This window comes from Scaptodrosophila lebanonensis, unplaced genomic scaffold (assembly GCF_003285725.1).
Source record: "Scaptodrosophila lebanonensis strain 11010-0011.00,11010-0021.00 unplaced genomic scaffold, SlebRS2 tig00000001-arrow-pilon, whole genome shotgun sequence".
Lineage (NCBI taxonomy): Eukaryota > Metazoa > Arthropoda > Insecta > Diptera > Drosophilidae > Scaptodrosophila > Scaptodrosophila lebanonensis.
In genome coordinates, this window is record NW_022060529.1 from 9,034,089 (window position 1) to 9,053,912 (window position 19,824).

General features: G+C 38.2%; 1 protein-coding gene across 1 annotated transcript; it reads left to right on the top strand.

Annotated features, from left to right (window-relative positions):
• Positions 1 to 3,590: 3,590 nt before the first annotated feature.
• On the top strand, positions 3,591 to 4,995 carry LOC115634746 (lysosomal aspartic protease). The gene has a single exon (XM_030532638.1). It carries the CDS (start codon positions 3,591 to 3,593, stop codon positions 4,773 to 4,775), a length of 1,185 nt encoding a protein of 394 aa, XP_030388498.1. The 3' UTR covers positions 4,776 to 4,995.
• The last annotated feature ends 14,829 nt before the right edge of the window (positions 4,996 to 19,824 follow it).

Sequence of the window (19,824 nt, forward strand, 5' to 3'; positions counted from 1 at the left end):
ACTGTATTGAATGAGCCCACGTTTACCCGCTAGAGCTTCAACAGAAACATTTGCGTTTGCTTTATACGTATATATTGGTATGCTACCATTTTAAATTAATACACATATTACTCAGACTTGTATTGAAATTGTTGTAACTTGTGTCGTAATTAAACAGTAATCATTTTGCAAAATACTCGCCAGATTTTCTTGTAGTGTACACACAAACATACATATATTATGACTGTCCAGGGAATACTGATGAAAAAGGTAGCATACTTTTTCGCGCTGCTTTAGTTTATCGCGTAGCCTGCGACAATAAAGCAAAAGATATTTAGTGCGCTTGAAAAAAAATCAATACGAGACAACGAAATCAGATACTGGGTAATGCTTTTTCTTTGTATCATACTAATTGATTCATAAATTATTCAGGCGGCAAAGGAACGAATGGCGTCTATTTTTGGCAACAAGTCAAGTGAAGTACTTATTTATCTTGCTGGGAACCTAAATCTACATAAACTATAACTTAAAGTATCTTTTACATAGCTGAAGTGCTTATTCTCTGTGTTTGCATGCTTCGAATCCCAAGAAAGCTAAATGCGTGCTTTAAACCCCAGCAATTTGGGCCAGTTGTTCAAGCATAACCCACACTCAGAGACCACAAGCAGTCGCTGACCTTTGTTATTCATTGATGCTTTCAGCACGTTTGGCCTTTTCTCAAGTTTTTTGCACATTTTTATGAGTACATCCAAATGCATGGGCGAAACAGAGAGAAAAACATACAACTCGTGCTCGGTTAAGGCTGAAAATGGAATGAGGTAAAGCAAACAACCAATCTCTTCTAACCTTTTTGCGGTTCGCTTAAAACGGATATTTTTTGCAGCAGACGAAAAAACATCCTGACTAAGGCTAAAGAAAACTTGCTTGGAGAAACAACCAATGGCCTGGCCAATTCAAGCATTTTGATACAGGAGCATGTGTGAAGTCAGCGTTATGTTGTGCCGACCACTAATTGGTTTTCAGGAAGTGGCCAGTGCGTGCTGATGGAATGCCCGCCCCTGACTGAACCGCAACTAAACAAGAATGACGTCTAATACTACCAGCTGTCAGACACATGGGCGAAAGTTTCTCAAAAATGTTCCACACCACATGGCGCTAGTGTGGCTCACAAGCGAGGACCCGAAACATAAATTTCTACATGCCGTGTTTTGCAAAATATTAAAAAAGGTCAAGTGATCCCCTTCAAATTATTAAAACTTTTTTCCTTCCGTTGTGGCTATGTGGCATGTGTGTCTTCACATTAGCAGCAACGCATTTGCGACGCAAACTTGAACAACTTTTCATTTGTTACACGATGTGCAGGCAGTTGCTGCCATTTTGTAGGGTTGTGTACCTAGGCAAGCGTTAATTTTGAGCCGCTATGCTGCGCGCCGTAATTTCCGGTTTCAAATTCTCATTTACCTTTTGTTTTATTTATTCTGCCTTTACCAAACACCTTTTGGGCTCCTTCAACTCGTGATGTCTGTCCAAAACTTTGATGCAGAATATGCCCGAAAATTCAACAAGTGTCGATACTGAAGATGGGTAGAAGTCGTGCTTAGTTGTGCATCGGTCTACTGCCTACTGATTATTAAATACACAACTCGAGCAGAAATACCTGTCATATACCTGAAGGTTGTACATGATTTTCATTTAATAAAATTATTTATTTTGGTGGCTTCAATGCTTTTAATAGAACTCTGGTGTTAATTCTGTGGTATCTCACGGAAGTCCTAATCCCGTCAAAAAATTGGATGCCTGCGCATCAAAATCCTTGCTGTAGTTGTGAAATGATTTTTATCCTTCAAAATCTTATACGAGGAACTCTTAATTGGTTTAGAGTATAAAATAAACTTATACTTTTGTGAGTTTTTACATAAATATTTTTATTAATGAAATCATATCAAAATATTTTGGCCAGATCGTGCCAAACAAAAATTGTAGCACGCGCCCTACTCTAACCAGGACACTCGTTGAAAACTTTTTGCTAACTTGTCTTGACGTAGCAGGTCGTCTGCTTTGTTGCTCTGCTTTGTGCTTCGACTCCAAAAGTAAATGAGTTTTGGGCATCCCTAGTGCTCAGCCAGCTCGGTTCTGCATAGTTTTACGTTTCTGAGAGGCAATGAATGCGCCTCTACAAATGGCACTAATGCAATTTGTTGCTAATACTATTATTTTTGGCACAACACTTAGGCAGTTCATTTCCAATTTGTTAGGTATTTTCCAAATGAGCGATAACAGGCGAGAGTAGCAAATCATTGCAAGACTATCAGCATCAAGACATGGCCAGAAAACTTTAAACATCAAAGCCTAAGACGACATTACATTCAACTTATTATTATATTTAGAATACCTGTCAGGACGGTTCAATGCGCCAACTTTTTGGCGACTCATTTAATTACAGGCAACAGAGCATGTCATAGTTGCAAAAACGAGGTAAGCAAACAAAACCTGCACCCTCGACTACTTCAGCTGTCGGCAATAATTGTGTCTGGTCAGTTAGGACCGAACCCTGTTGGCACTTCAAACAGCTCCTTCACATCGAGTGTCTGCAGCAAGCAAAGGCGATAAGAGATATGGACAAAACAAAATGACGGCTGTCCTGCCGGGCCATTAGCGCAGGTGTGGCGCTGAGCTGCCATTGACAGCTGTCGGCCTGCACGCTACTCGAAACTGGGCGTTGGGTTCCTCGATTAATTTGCTGCTTTAAGTGGCCTAAATGGTCGCAGTGCGAGAGTTTAGTGAGGGACCTTTGTTATTATTGCTACATTAGCCATGTTCTCGATTTAATTGCAACAAATTTGGTGCCTCTGGCATCCCTAAATTACAAAAATGTTACCACAGCGATGTATTATAGAACATTTTGATTTTCGAACGCTTGTGTTACTTGTGTTTTGATTGGCTGCCGAACGCAACTTTAGAAATTGAAAACATGGCGTTTAACGAAACCAGAAAAAGTTTTTCATTTGTTTTTATATCCTCTGTTTACATTTGTAATACTTAAAATATAAGGCACATTCATTAAATACTTCAATAGCTTTTGTTACCATATTTTATTTCGTAGCATGAACTACGTATGAATTTAATAAAGTACACACTTCCTTAATCAAATAGTACTTGTACTTAATACGAAACGCAACTGATATCCCTGCCCCCTATTATTTGTGATTTAAACGCTTTTTGTAAGATAATAAATCAATCGAAAATTTAATTTAAACTTTCAACCGTGAACATTGCTAAGACTCTGCACAACACGTTTCAGATTTCCAATTATTTTATGCTCGCAAAAGAAGCAGCAAAGGTCACAGAGCATCCAGACGTATTTAGCACAACTAAAGCTCGTTTTTGTCAAATCACTGTTGACGCCTCCCAGAGTAACTCCCCCAGGCATATCAACTGCAAACTGTATACATATTTTCTTGCTTGTCTCTTTGTTTTGCTACCGACAGAAACGAGACTCTCCAAAAAACAAAAAAAAAACCAAAAACAAAACAAAACATGAGCAGGTGCCTAGGCAATTTCTGTTCAAAGAAAAATTCAACACACACACACACACCTACATCGAATGCAGGATGTACAGTTTGTTGAAGCTGCTGCTGCAGTTGCTGACATTGTTGTTGTTGGATGCTGCAGAGCCCCGTCTTCATCAACGGCTTTTCCGAGTGCCACTTCGCCGCTTTCCATCTGCACGTCAGCGTTTCGAGCAGTTTGGCATTCGCATCGACAAACTAAGGCTGAAGTACAGTGTCGTGGGCGTTCATAAGGAGCCGCTCAGCAATTATCTAGATGCCCAGTACTTCGGACCTCTTACCATTGGAACGCCACCGCAAAAGTTCAATGTCATTTTCGACACGGGATCTGCCAATCTGTGGGTGCCCTCGGCCACGTGTGCCTCGACCATGTTGGCCTGCATGATACACAGTCGGTACAATGCGAAACGCTCGAGTAGCTATCGGCCAAATGGAGAGCCCTTCGCCATACATTATGGTTCTGGGAGCCTGTCTGGTTACCTGTCGCGAGATACAGTCCGTGTGGCTGGATTGGAGATAAAAGAACAGACTTTCGCAGAAGCAACAAAAATGCCCGGTCCCATATTCTTGGCGGCTAAATTCGATGGCATTTTCGGTCTGGCCTATCACAGCATATCTATGGGCAACGTAAAGCCACCCTTCTACGCTATGATGGAGCAGCATCTACTGGCGCGACCTGTTTTCTCCGTTTATCTGAATCGAAATTCCAGGGAACGGGATGGTGGAGCACTCATCTTTGGCGGCTCGGATCCGCGCCACTATCGTGGCAACTTTACTTATGTGATGGTCAGCCATCGCTCCTACTGGCAGGTTAAGATGGAATCAGCCCATATTAATACGCTCCATCTATGCCAGCACGGCTGTGAGGTCATCATCGATACAGGCACCTCATTCCTGGCGCTGCCCTACGAGCAGGCAATTCTGATCAATGAGAGTATAGGCGGTACACCCTCCGAATACGGCCAATACTTGATACCATGCGATTCGGTATCCAAGCTGCCGGTCATGTCCTTTCGACTGGGTGGACGCGTGTTTCAGCTGGAGGGAAAGGACTACATATTCACGGATATGTTCCGAGACAAAACAGTCTGTGCCTCGGCTTTCATAGCCGTGGACCTACCGTCGCCCAGTGGCCCACTTTGGATACTGGGCGATGTTTTTCTCGGCAAATACTATACAGAGTTCGACATGGGCAATCATCGCATTGGTTTCGCCGATACCAAATGAGGGATGTGTAGTCACTGGGGAAAAATAACTCATACGCCATGTGGTGCAGATATAGCGTTTATGTTTGCTTTCGTTTCTTGTTGTTTTGGGTTTTATTTTGGCACTCATTAAATGGTTGTCATAACAAAAAATTCGTCTGAAGTTTCGGGCTGTCATAAATTTAAACGAGCCACCCTCGAAAAACCAAAGAAAGCGAAAATAAAGAAAGCAAACCAAGTAAGTGCCTTTGGCAATCCAAATCTATTTTTGGCATATGCCGAGTGCTCCGAATTTTTCATTACAAGCGTTCGCATGCAGCCAAAAATCAAAGCAGCATTTCATATTTTATTATATTTATACCTGTCTGCCTGCACGCCTGCCTCTATGCCGCTTGCAGATATGACTCAAGTATTATGTAAAACTTGAATCAAACATTGTCGTGCCTTGGTCTTCGTGCCATTGTCATTGCCATTGCCATTGCTACTCTCTGGCCAGGCAGGAAACGAAAGTTGCTTCAACGGAAGTTAATCAAAATACGCTTGCAGCCACGAACCCGTGAAGAGTAAGCATGTCACCAACGAAAATAATGCCGTAATTGATTCAGTGAGAAAAAACAATGCTCTGCATAAGCTCTCAAAACTGGGCAGTTGCTACTCTGCTTATGTCGTAGCTCTTTGGCGCGATTTATTGCGCAGAATTGTGCAGCTGAAATATAATAAATGGAATCGGCTTAAGTTTACGACCGGCCGCTGGCGTAGCCTTTGAATTCAAATCTGGGCAGTCTTGAAGTGGGAATTTTACGAGCCCACCACCAAAGTTAAAGTTAAGTAGAAATTGTGTCCGTTCGCCTTTAGTTGTTTTAATACTCGTACATACACATAGATACATAGTATATATTCGAGTGTTTTTGTGAGTAGGTGTGCATTCTATATAAGGTTCTGAGCAGTTTCTCTTCTTTATTTTCTGTTGTTGTTAAATTCGCAGTGACCTTTTCCGTCGGTTTACATGTCCTTTATTGATATTTTGTAATTTCTTTGCCCTTCATATTAAACCCAAGAAATCGACGTTGCTCTCATCCGACACTGACAACCTCTTTCCCCTTAAGTGTTTGCGGTTCGTTTTTGTTTTGTTTTCTTTTTTGCTTTTGCGGCTTTTTTGTCCCTTTAAAATATTTATTTTTTATGATATGCATTGGCGGTTAACTTTTTCATAATATTTTTATGAGAAAGTTTTTACAACAAAGCATGTCAAAAAATTCTTTCGAACATTTCTTAAATTATTGCGGCTTAATAACAAAGTCAGCACACATATACTTATAATGCTTATACTTGTATGTGTCGAACTTTCTCAGATCAAGCATTGTAAGTCAATACTATTCAATGAAATGACTTCAAATTCAGTGAACGGGAAAATAATCAAGAATTGGTCAAGATCAGAAGAAAGGTACTTAGAACAAAATGATTAGACCTATTTTGCGCCAATTAGTACTTAAATTTGCCACCTATGGGCCTTTAAGAAGTATAAAATAAGTGGCTGAATCCTATATAGTATATCTTTTCCAAAAAATACATACAAGTATATACACCGTACAAAATGGCAAGCTGACCAATAACAGTTATCAATACAAGTAATGTATTCATCCAGTTTGTAGTTTGTTTTTATAAGAATATCAAATAACAATTTGAATTTTTTTAAATACAACAAGTTTTATCAATTCATATTCTCTTTTATACAGAAGCTCTTTTATTGTTTAACAGTTGGAACACATTTTGAACTGAAGAGAGCTGATAAATTTGAATAAATGTAACAAAACAAAACGGCACAATTTCTTAACTATTAAAGCAATAATTTTAAATTTTATGTAATTCCATTTCAAGAAATAAGAACCACAAAAAATTCAATATATAAAATTGAAGGCTAGTCTTAAAGTGCCAGCGAGTACTCTACTTTATTTGATGTTCCGTTTTACTGTCTCTGCTCAGGCATTTGAATACTAAGCCTTTGACTGACAAGACAGCACTTTTGCGGGACTTCAACAACAACACTTGGCACTACAATACTTCAAGTTTACAGCTTACATATGGATTGCGCTCAGCTCTTTATCGGTTCGAGCTCTAAGCCTGTGAGAATGGCAGCACCTCGGGTGTGGAAAATTCGCACGGATTGAGCAGTTAGAACTTTTATGCCAAATGGCTCGGGGATTTTGTGCCAGTCACCAATAAAAATAAAACCCTCGACTGTGAACTGTCAACGTGTTTTTGTGCACAGCTGTTTGGGGCATGTGGATCTGAGTATCTCTTTATATTTTCAACATACTTGTAGTGTACATAATTGTTGCTACAAATTACAAGCATACATACCTGAGCGCTCTTCACGATTTGTTCGTTTTTATTAAAAGCCATTTAAAATGAAAAGATGACTGCTACTTTTAAGGCACGTGGGGTGCGATTCAATGCATTTTCTAGTAGACATTCAATCCTACAAATGTTCCGTGCGCTCAAAACATTTAGTTCTTTACAACTTTAAAATTGGCATGGCAATGGAACGTTTTAAGCAGATTGACAGATAATCACCATGACAGCACAGCAAGTTGCCAGGAAGTAATCGCCCAAAAAGCTTAGATCGAAAGCACCACAGCGCAGCGGGCTACTGGCGTTTATTTGCCTATAAAAATGCCTGTGACACGCAAAGGACACACTCACATTCATACACACAAACATAGTCCGTTTGTCAGTCCGATAAACATTACAAAGGAAGGCTGCTCCTGTTTGCTACAAATATGTGAGGCTGTGAGTATGGGTGTGTCTGTGACACTGACTGTGTCAGCCTGACATCAAGGAGACCACTTGCTGCTGGCTTTGCCTGGCGACCAGCAGAATTAAATCATTCGATAAGATTATGCATACAGTTTGTAGTTTGTGTTTTGTATTTTGTGCTTTGTCCCTTTTCACAACGTCTATGGCCTTGCCGGGGGGCAATAACATTTGGGGCCAAATCAGTGCTAAAAATTACCATGAGAATGTTTTGCATTCAGTAAGAGGGGCATTTATTAAATTTTTGGTCGGTAATCGTTTTGTATTTTGTCAATTGGCCAGCCAAGTTAAGGCATGCTAATAGCACTCTAAACTGGGCTAATGATTCAATAAAGCAATTTCGTCGCACAAGGAGCATTAACTAGGGCGTGACTATATCCGGACCATGAATTTTAGTAGCTCCATTAAGAAAAACACAAAACGAAAGAACGACCACAACTATGACGATGGCTGTTTGCAAAAGTTAACTTAACTTCAGAGGGAAAGAGGACACAGACCTTTAACAAAGGCTTTACCTCTATTTGTCGCAATGTAGTCATACGTACAAATATATAGTATTTATGTATTTGCTGTGCCCTCACTTAATTACTTTAATATGCGTTTCCTTTTGTCTAAATATAAACAAGTGACTGCTTCAACTAAAACAATGTCATTTACTGTGATGGCCAACTTGGCAGGCTATTGCATAACATTCTGCGTTCTGTTGGAATGTGTGGACGAGGCTGGTTTAATAAGAGAAGGCAAGCTCTGAAAATGAGCCTGTTTCTTGTTTATTTGGCAGTTTCTTACAAGAAGTCTCTCATATTTCAAAATATTTGCTTAAAATGTAACCAATGTAAATATAATTCATTGAGGGATTCTGTTATATTTATTTATTTATTTATTTACTCGTACATATATAGTAATAGGACACTTTCACAAATTTCCAGACCATTATCAGTATTTAGTGTCGAATAAGTCTGACATTGTAAGGAAATAAATACTATTTTGGGTTTTTTACAAATCGCTAATAATCACTATTAAATGTCTAACGAATTTCCTAATAGCTTGATTAGACACAACAAAAACCAATTATAATTTATTCAGACTTTTTGTGAAAGTTTCTTGCCAATGGAGTTGAAGAATTTATCTACCTATACACAAAAAATATCAAAATTACATACAAATTTCACTTATTACCGAGCTTACTGCTAATTAATTTCATTTTGAAACAAAGATCAATGTCCAATGGTTGTCCAATGGTGTATGTAATGTGTAGAATGTTAGTATCTATAATCGTATATATACCTATTAGTCTATTAAAGAGCAATGGGCCGACTGAATGTTAGAATGTACTAAATATAAATAATTTTTTATTTTCTTTAATGTAAAACTGAAATACTTAATCAGTTTAAGGAATATAATTCAAATCTATAAATATATAGATGCTTAAAATATGGATACATATACTCGTATTTTTATGTATATATTATTAAGCTTCTGTCAAATCTGGAATACAGTAAATTAGACTATAAGAATGGCAACTGCAAGTTTTTAGAAACACATTTACTCATCTCTGTATGCTTATGCACTGCTCTCTGTTGCGCTAACATGGACACCTGTCTGGGACAAAATGTCAATTAGCTCTAGCAAGCAAATTAATTTTCTGTTGTTGCGCTGGCAGGTCAATAACAATCCTGGCCCGACTACAGCTTTGTTTTTGTGACGAACTGAGGCATGTGTAGGCATTTGTAGGCATGTGTCTCTGTGACACAATTAGCTTAAGTGCAATGCAGTTGGAAGCAGAAACGACCGAGATCCGTCAGCTTCATTTAATATATGGTATATTAAAGTTAAACACGATTCAATAACACCAAATATACATAATGGCAACATCATTTATCAAAAATCCTTTCAGTCTGCTTTAAGTAGCGACAAACATTAATCTCAGCTAAATATATAGCATTCGTGCCCTTTGCACGTAGCTCGTTGACGTTCACTTTCACTTTATATTGTGTTACATTTTTTGTCTTAATGCCCGCATCCAATGTCAAGAAAATGTTTCAATTTCAAGGACACGCGGCGGCACCGAAGCGTTCTTATGTTGGTGGGTGCGTTAAGGTCGCTGTGTATGTCACTCATTGTTAGTCATTTTCTAATAATCTCACGCCGGCAACAGCTTTGCTAACTGCCAACCTTGTCATTTTTTACACTTCCACACACACACACATGCACATTCATCCAGATTACACATACGCCCTGTGAGCCGCCGCACAAACAAACAAACAGAGTATTGTTTTAGCTTAAGCGTTCGTTCTTTAGCAGCAAACGTGACACTCTTAACGAAAAATTGGGCGTTAAGCATATTTACAGGCTATGTATTGGTAAAACGGTATGTGGTGACAGAAAAGCTGGAACAACAACAATAAAAATAACTGAAAGTTTTGCCAGTGTGTCGAAAACTTTCGGCATAGTTCTTTTAAGTTCCTAAGCACTTGAGTAGCTCAATAGTTTCATTAGAGTCAACTAATGCTCACTTAACACACGGAAAAACGTACCCACCTACTCACACACACTTGACAAAGTCAAATTTTATGCGTAATACGTATACGCAACGTGTCTTGCCAGATGCTTAAATTAATGAAAACCCCTAAACAAACATTGTAAATTGGGCTTTTTCGACTGTGCTTTTTCAGCTACAAGTAAACTGAAGACCTCCACTTCGATATGAGCTCATGCACGACATGGTGTGTAAGAGTATTGTGTTTGGGTGTGTATATGCACCTGCCTGCTGTTGTTTTCGGTTATGTGACATGCATACTAATTAAGACACGAGACGTGGCTTTTAAATTTCAAAACGCACAAGCTATCTCACACACATACGGCTTAACATAGCTTTTCAAAATTCCTCAACAATAAACTTAATCAGGCACATCGCGCTGAAGCTCGCATCTGCCTGGAAATCGAAATTTTCACTGCGACGCAGTTTCATTTTCAGATACAAACAGCTAACTCATTTGCATATTCATTACGTTTCCGCGAAAAACTACAACAGGCTGCATAAGTTTTTGGACAAATTAAAAGTGCTAAAAATCTTTTTCCACTGTTTATTTTTATGTACATCAATTTTCAACAAGATTCCCAACATCAGACTTTCATTGCCTTTTTATTGAACATTTTCTCAAATTCAATCAAAAGTATTAACTTTGAAAAACCTTGTGCTTGTTCATCATTCCCGAACAATGTAGTTGCTGTTTATATTATATTACTCGTCGGTCTAGATAATTATATTTTCAACAAAGTTAGTGGCACTTATTATGCTTTGAACATCTATAGGAACGACCTGCTTGTGGACATATTATTGCTATGTAGTGTCCACAGATGGGGAGGCTGGCCAGTTGCGTTTTAATTTCCATACATGCCTGCAAATGTGCTGGAGTATAGTCAGCGAGCACTTGAAAGCAATTAGGCAAAGAATAATGCCTAATGGATGCCCCTGACATGCATGCAGTTGGCAAGTTGACGAAATGAAGTTTAAGTTTGTTAGCTGACAGTGACAGTTGTGTTGTATTTAGATTTAGTGCCTTATTCTATGCCTAATGCAGTTATTACCGGAAGCTGCCAAAAGCAGCCCCACAAATTGGGCTGCTGTTGGTCAAACAAATGCCGAGTTACGTTACCAGCATGCTCGTATAGGTCGCCAACTACCTATGTCCAAAATGTTCACCGTGTTCTTGGCTAACCACAAAGGAAACAGTTTGCATGCATGGTGCGGACCTTGACAGGCGCTCTAACTGTGGTTGTGGGCTGGAAACCTCAAAGCCAATTTTCTGCCAGAAACTTGGGCTTTTATACGAGCGTGTGTAGACGTACACGCTCGAGATTGCATCCGACACCGTATTGTTTCCAAACTGTCCTTTGGCCAAATTGCTGCATGCAAAAGAGCAAACTCATTTCCGTTAGCTTCGTGAGTGGCTGTGAGGGTGCTTGTGGTTTTGCAAATCAAAAAACCAAACACATTGAACACGAAATGCTAAATGCCAACTTCAGCCTACACTTTTTTGCTGACCGCTCAATGAGAAAACTTTCTAACAAACCCAAAGTGCTTCTCAAGCCGATAGATTGATTGCCTGGCTTATTGATATTGCATTCCTCAGGGCCATAGCTCCGAAGATCGAATCAACTGTCAGGTCCACGCGAGCTATTTCAACTTCAGTTTGATTTATACGATTTGCAGTTTTGACAAAGTGCTTGCCATGGCACTATGGACAATGAAATCATTGCCCGTGCATTGCATAACTTGCAACAGACGCGAGTGACATTCCAGACAAACAGAGTCAACTTACTTCGGGCCAACACTCATCGGTTTTCCCATTGTTGTTGTTATTTGTTTTGTTCACATTTCAATTCCAATTCTTTGTGTAATTCATAAAAGGTACTCCTACACTCGCACTCGAACTGCACTCGTCATTTTCCCTGTGGCTTTTTCTTCCCAGTTGCTTACGAGTAGAGTTTTTCGCTTGCCTGTTTACATAGAATTATGTTGCCTTTTAGCTCTTGCCCTTTTTCTCCTAGCCACTTGCTACCTGTTATTCTTTGTTTGGCTGCCTGAGCGCATAATAGAGGAAGTATTTTTTGTTTGCCTCCAGCCACTTTAAGTTGCCATTGTTATGGTATTTTTAACATCACAATTGAATGTGCTGTTGTGCATTTAATTGGATTGGTATACAAATTTGCATAATCATTTGCATAAACAAAATAGCAACAAGCATTCTTTAGTTGTCTTTCAATAGCTTTCCATTTTCATTTTATTATTAACTTTACTTTTTTCAATGTATTCACCGCTATGCATTTTTGCATAACATATTATATTTTCAATATTTAAGTCAAAATTATTGAGCATATTCAATTTCGGGAGTTTACGACTCTTTTATATTCTTTTTTATTTTTGTATCACATATTATATTTTCAATATTTAATTAAAACACTGTGAATATATTTAATTGTGGGAGTGTACGGCTCTTTTATCTATATTCTTCCACTAAATATATTTCATTGAGAAAATCATAATTTAATCAAGAACAACAAACAATCGAATTCCAATACTGTTCAAAGCCTACTGGTTATTTCGATTTACATATAGAGTAGTTGTTGGTGGGTGCTCATTGGATTGGAATAATTGCCAATGTACTATATATACACGAAAATTGTCATTTATTATCCACTAAACTTAAGCATTATTAGTATCAAATGTTAATTAAATTTATAATGCGTGCAAAATCCGCATTTATTCCAAATGCAATTTTAATTTGTTTGCGCCTAAATTATTGCATTTGAATAAAAAATAATTCATGATGCATAAAAATGCACGGAAACTTGGGAGTTGTGAAAAAATTGCGTTCAAAATATTTAACTTGCCATACAAATCCATGCAGCTTTGCGGCCTTTGGGCCAATTTGATGCACGATGGTGCGAAATATGACAGAAACATAAAAGGATGGCGAAGGGATGTCGCACATACACACAGTTTGGTTCTGCTTGCCCCCGGCTCGGTTGCAGCTCACGGAGTTACTCCCCAGGTCCCAGGACAAGCGCTGCAACTTTTAATTTGGAAAATTTGTTACAAACTTTTTTGTTTACTTGCACTTTCCTGTTGTTTTTCCCGCTGCTGATGCCACAATGCTTTCCATTGCCTGCACATTATTTATGAAGTCTCTTTGGTTGTGTGTGTAAGTGTGGGTGAGGGTGTGGGTGTAGGAGTGGAGATCCGTGTAAAAGTGCTGGCCTGAGATGCTGGAGGGTGTTGGCGCGCATATTATTGTGAATTGCTTTTGGCAATTGCAATTGCAATTGCCAGTTGCAAACTATTTGGATGACATTCCGGACTATTTAGTATGTCTGTCATGGCCTTTGCTGGTCTACCAAAGCACCCGCCCGCATTACATACAATTTAGCAAATTAAATTTGGCATCTAACGAAAAAAAATTGCCAAAAAGTTCCTGCTGGCCTTTGATGTATCACCACTGCCGGGAGGCTCCCAAATGTATTTTGAAATAAAAAGAAGGTTCCCATATGTCATTTAATACATAGTTGGCAGTTTTTAAATTAGCAAACCATACATAATAAATGGTAAAATATTCCCATTGTGACGCCCATCTGTCCTCCCCCAAGGCAATGAACCTAAATATAAAACCACACTGAAAAATAATTTGAACATAAGATAATACATGTATATATTTTTTCGAAAACAAATCACTATTGAAGTATGTAACAAAAGTACATCATTCTTTAAATCCTGTTATGAGCATGAATTTGCAAAAGATATATGTAATCAAGACTTTATGAATTTATTTGTATTCTTCCAAATCGCATTACTACGAGTATATGTAGCCTACATGGATCGATGAACAAAATAAGTATGTAGTCGCTGCTTTGAATTTTATATTCATTGGGAATTCCTTGGGAATACCTAGTTAAAGTTGATATTTTTGGCGTTTCATATCAGATTCAAAAATAAAATAAACTGTTGCCTGAAAATTAGGAGAGTCTACTGCCAAGTTTGGTGAATGTGGGCTCAACCGTCTCCGAAATTCAGGTATTCATCAAAGACAGACGGACAGACAGAAATGGCTCTATCTATTCCTTTTGTCATGCTGATTGAGAATATATACACTTTATGGGGTTCAAAATGTTTATATTTACTTGTGGCCCAGTTTCGGCGAATTATGGCATTTTTCCTTATTTTTACTTTATTTTAATTTCCAAAAATTTATATAAAATGTAATCAGATTAATAGCTTAGTCATTTTTCCCTGTGTACCAATGGTAGGCCCACCAGATGTAACGACATCAGCAAGCCATTGAGGCGATACGGTGAAAAGGATAACTAACTGGCAGCGGAATAAGCCAAAAGTGTTTGATGACAAGATCCGCTGAGATTTCCCAATGCCAACGAGTATAAACATATTTATTTGCAAATGTTTGCGTGTGGAGATGCGATTTAACAGTCTCCTTTAACTTGAGCGTCTTTATTTACAAATTGTGTGCAAAATTTCACGCAATTGATGTTTTTGTCTGACTTGATGAATAAATGTGAATCGCTTTTTATCTTTTTCAATTTTTATTTTTATTCTTTTGAGTTAGGCGTCTAAAATGCGAAATCGGCGCGTCTTTCTAACGATGCCCATTACTTGGCCGTCAACAGCAGCTGGCAGCTGACAGTGCCAGTCGCAGAGAGCAAAGCGTTTAGATTTTTTGTTGAGCTGCTATAAAATATCTAAAGTAATCACGAGGCGGTTGCACGCACAATCAAGTGTTCTGTGCCTGCTTCAAAAGTGAATGAATGAAAAAAGAGAAGCGTGAATATATTGCCTGCAATTTCCGGTTGAATATTAAAAATGCGTCTGCCTTGGCAAGCAGGCTGACAGACTGGCTTTACAGGCTTTTTTTTTGGCACGTGGCCCGACATTGACTTCCATTTAGGACTGAATTGAAATGCCTGACAACAGCTTACCTATTAGTAGGCGACACACAACAAAGTCTATGTAGGCGTACTTTTCACTTTATGTATTTTGTGTTTCTCCATTTTGTGTGCTTCTGCTTAAGCTGCAATAAAATTGCTTTTTGTTTAAATCAAATTCTAGACACATGCATACACAAATCTCGCTCCAAGCTACCGTCGCTTATAGGTAAGAAAAAAGGAACACACATCCCCATACATACGAGTACATACTTATGTGTTACAAATTCATTTAAAATGATCTGACAAAGCCAAATCTGTCATTTAAACGTTGTCTTTGACTAACAGCCCGCCACACCGCAATTTATGCAAATAACCAAAAATAGAATGTAAACACTTGAAATTGAATTTTAATATCATACAAAAGCAGCATACAGCCTGCTGCTTATAGAGACCACAGCGGCGACGAAGTAACACAAAACAAATGAAATATTTAATGAGACATTAATACGCAGTAAGGACAATTCTAATTAGTTACCAAGAACAGACGTTGCGAGAAGCTGAAATTGAAACTGCCTGTTGGCACAGTCCGGCCAGGAATGGTGCTACTTGGCCCACTTGATGTGACATGCAATTAAACTGGGCAAAATCTTAAAGCTTTAAGCCGAAAGTTTGCCAGCATGACGAGCGTTAGACAAGCATACACAGCCCGCTCATATTTGAATACATATTAAATTTTATGGGGTCGCTCATTTTAAATGCAAATCGGTAAGGCTTTTGAGACAAACACACAGAGCGCATAAAATAAAGAAAATAAAAGCAAAATATGTTTAGTACTAGTGCATACAGCAATCGATAGAAGGTGGCTTCTAACTGGGAAATTCAATGAACACGTTATGGTCTTGTTAAGCACCTGATTAGCATAACTGACGTCTTGGCCCGATTATGTTTTTCTGCTTTTTGATGTTTTCTTACACTGTAGGGTATTTGTTTTGAGAATTTGTTTGTTTAACATATGCAAAATTAATGTGTGTTCATAACATTTATTAAATTATATGCCTGCCGGAAGCCAGGCATAAAAATCAAAGCATTCGGCACGACATGGCGTATGCGAAATGCTTAGAGCTTTCCCAACAGTTTTAATCAAATTTCCGGAGCCCTGCTCATTGTTAAACATAATTTATAATGTTGCAGCATGTATTGCAGTTTTGTAATGGCCCCAATATGAGGAAAAGTTGCTAGGCAGCCGACTGTATGCATTGTTTCCTCTTTACAAATTGTAGATACATATACGAGTAAAAGGAAATGAAAAGAGAGCCCACATGACCAAAGTTGAGGTACAACTTCCTCCGGTTGTAAATATAGCATGTCAGCATTATTTATTGAATGAAGTACATAGATTAGAGATTATCTCACCTGCGTGATTGTGTAATTTTTTTTGGGGACACTTGAATGTGACTTGCCAGAATTCGCCGCTTATTTAATATTGAATTCTGCACATGACTCGTATTAAGTTATTTAATTCTAACTTGCTTGCTCATAAACACTTATTATATTTATTAAATATGTATGACACTGGTAATTGGTTAAAATATTTAAGACAGTGAAGATATTTGAAAGTTTTTGTTTAAAAAGCCACATGTTCTTTATTCATCCTTGGCAAAACATTTATTCGCTAATGCCAGCACCAAGAGTTATTTTAAAAATGACTTCTAAGTCTAATTCAAAATAATTCCATTAGCTACTCATATGTTACAACAAATCGATCAAAAGCATCCTGCAATGGTGCAAGCACTCACATTTACAATTCTATGAGTGAGTGATAAAATAGTCGAAACTCAAGGGAAGCTTTGACGCGATAAAACTCATGTGAAACAACTTATCTAAATAACAAATAAGCAGAGCGAGCTTAAAAGCAAAAAGCGTATTTCATATGCCTTTGATATTGCCATACTCTTTGAGTTGTTGCCTTCAATTTAAAGACTCATACAATATGTATTTCCAATTGAAATAGGGGCAGCAGCACATAACTCAAAACTCTCCATTGCTCAGAGTTACGTACAAGAGTACTTGTGCAACATTCTCGAAATTTAATCGAAACAAAAAGTAAAAATGTTTTTATGTAAATGCAAATAGAGCAGTTTTCTTAGATAGATAGCCAAAAAGGTCAGCAAAAATAATGTAACCGTAGGCCACTAAAGAAATATAAATCTCCTCCTGTAACTTATGCATACGTAGAAATTTGCATGACCAGCAGAGCTTACTTGAAGCCATAATCAAGTGCATGTAGTTGGAGAAAATAGCATAAATTTGCATTTCAGACAGAAATGTTAAATCTTTGTCAATAACCGCCATACAGCTGCCCATGGAAGGTACTATAAGAAATTTGTGTGTGCATTCCGACTGTTTTATAAATGAATTATTATCTGTTCTGGTATTATCATTGCAAAAGCTGCAGCCACTATCTGGGGCAGTATGCACGTACGAGATTCACTTTTATAATAATTAACTCTCTAGTTGGCAAGATAGACAAACATAAAACTAGTCGCCAAAGCTCATTAGCTGCTCATAATTGACTGCAATATACAAGTATACAGACCAATGTATGTACTACATACATGCTATATGTGCGTACAAATACAATATGTACTATAGTAGACATGCCACTTTTAACAGCAACAAAGCGTTCAACTATCTCTAATGTCATTAAGGGTTGCAGGGGGAGGCGAACAAAATGCAATGTCACGCCGCTAGATAACAATTATAGTGCTTGGGACCATGTAGGCCAAACTTCCCAGCCGTCACCGAGCAAAGCCGATGGGGCCTGTTGGCCATATTTTCGAAATTAACTTGGCCGACGCACTGGGAATTGCCGGGCAGCGTTAGTTAAAGTGGCTGGCGTGTTTGTCAGCCATATGCAGATATAGCTGCTGCTCTCTGTATATGAGAGGATTGTGGGTGTGTGCCCTCTAGGCTCTCGTCTACATGTTTCTGCCAGCATATCCATGTCCACATACACACATGGGCTAGTGTCACGTTTTTTGTCTGCCTCTCATGGGCCATCGCAGACAAAACAAGTTTTGCGTCTGACGTGACAAAAAAAAGGAACACTTACACTTTGTTGTTGTAAGTTACGACTACATATGTATGCTTGTGTGGCAGATACAACATGCATAGAAATGGCTTAATTTGTTGCACGCAAAATGGAAAGAAAAAATAGATTCGCGAGCAACCGCATAGTAACGAATGTTATATTCAATATTTAATAAGATTATATTTATAATATTCAACGACTAAACAGCGCAGTAATCAGTGCTTTGTTTCCTAGGCTAGTCATACTAATTTTATAAATGAGACAGCTATATATGTAGTCGTATAAGCAGATTATTCGGGAATGATAACAGGATTGCAAAAATACAGTATATTTATTCTTACAATCAATATACTTTTATGTCAATATAAGGTCAAACAAGTGGAGTTTCCGAAGTCTCTATATGTTTGAAACTGAGGACCCATCTGTTAAATAATATTTATATATACTTTTCGATGTCTGCACAATGCCGGTTATTCTATTCAGTTGACTGCCAATGTATACCACCTGCAGAGACTGTTTATTTTGCGCTTAAGCTGCGGCTATCGCACGATTTTAAACAATCAAATACAAATCATTTGATATTTACATTTGATTACTGTTCTGGTTTAAAGCTCTCGTTGGCCTTTTCAGGATGAATAAGCCATGAAATGAAATTGTTGTTGCTCTCATAATACGAGTAGACCAAACACAGCCAATTGAATTGCAACTGCGTGGTGCTGGGCATACGCTGCGGATGCGTAATGCTATCATATCGAAAATGCAGTAGAGGGGCAGGTATATACATATAATTGAGTCTCATGCAACACAACACCATGCCATCCCCGTCTGTCTACCACTCTATTTTGGTATATTGCTGTGGCACTCTGACACTGTGTGGCAGTTCGTGTATACGAAAATTGAATTAAAACGAATCAATCTGAGTATGTGTATGGTTTCACTTTATATCGATCTAAGTATAAATGCACTAAATGTTGCAAAATTAAATCTCTATCTTAACATTGAAACCATTAAAGGAAATGGGGCATTATTCGAATCACAGTCGCAAAATTTCGAAGCAAACAAGACAACGGAAGCAACAGCTCGAATTTGATTTCAAAGCTAACGTCTTGGTATTTGAAGAGTGCTGGTGTTCTTGTGGTCTTTTGGCTGCGCCACATTTTGGCAGCTACTAGATGGCCATAATATGTGGACGCAACAACTGCAGACGTTGTCTTCTTAGCCCGTTACTGTTCCACATCGTCGTACTTTCCTAAAATGGTCTTTTAAAGTCTAAGTGTTTGTGTGTGTTTTTTCACAGATTGCACAATTTTCCATTTTCAAGCATGCTGTTAATGATGATGACCGTATATTTGGCAAATCAATTCAGATCCTGACACATTTAGCCAACATTTGCCAAACGGCTTTCTGGCACGTGTCGTTAAATGTCTGTGGCATGTATGTGCGTTGCCTTTAAATTAAGCAAAAATAAGAACTTAGAAGTGTATGAGCATGCCACTAATGAGACAACTTTTTGTCAGATTTTTATTGGTTAATTAAACCGAAACTTGTGCGTAGGTAAATGTCTCATTAACACTTGTCATTTGTATCCTACATATAAAGTTACGTATGTATGTAAGTCTAAGTTCTAACTATATAGGCTTGATTAATTTTTACGATGTGCTGTAAAAACTGCAACATCACCAACCATGTCATCGACTACTAACACACACAGAGCTATGATATTTAC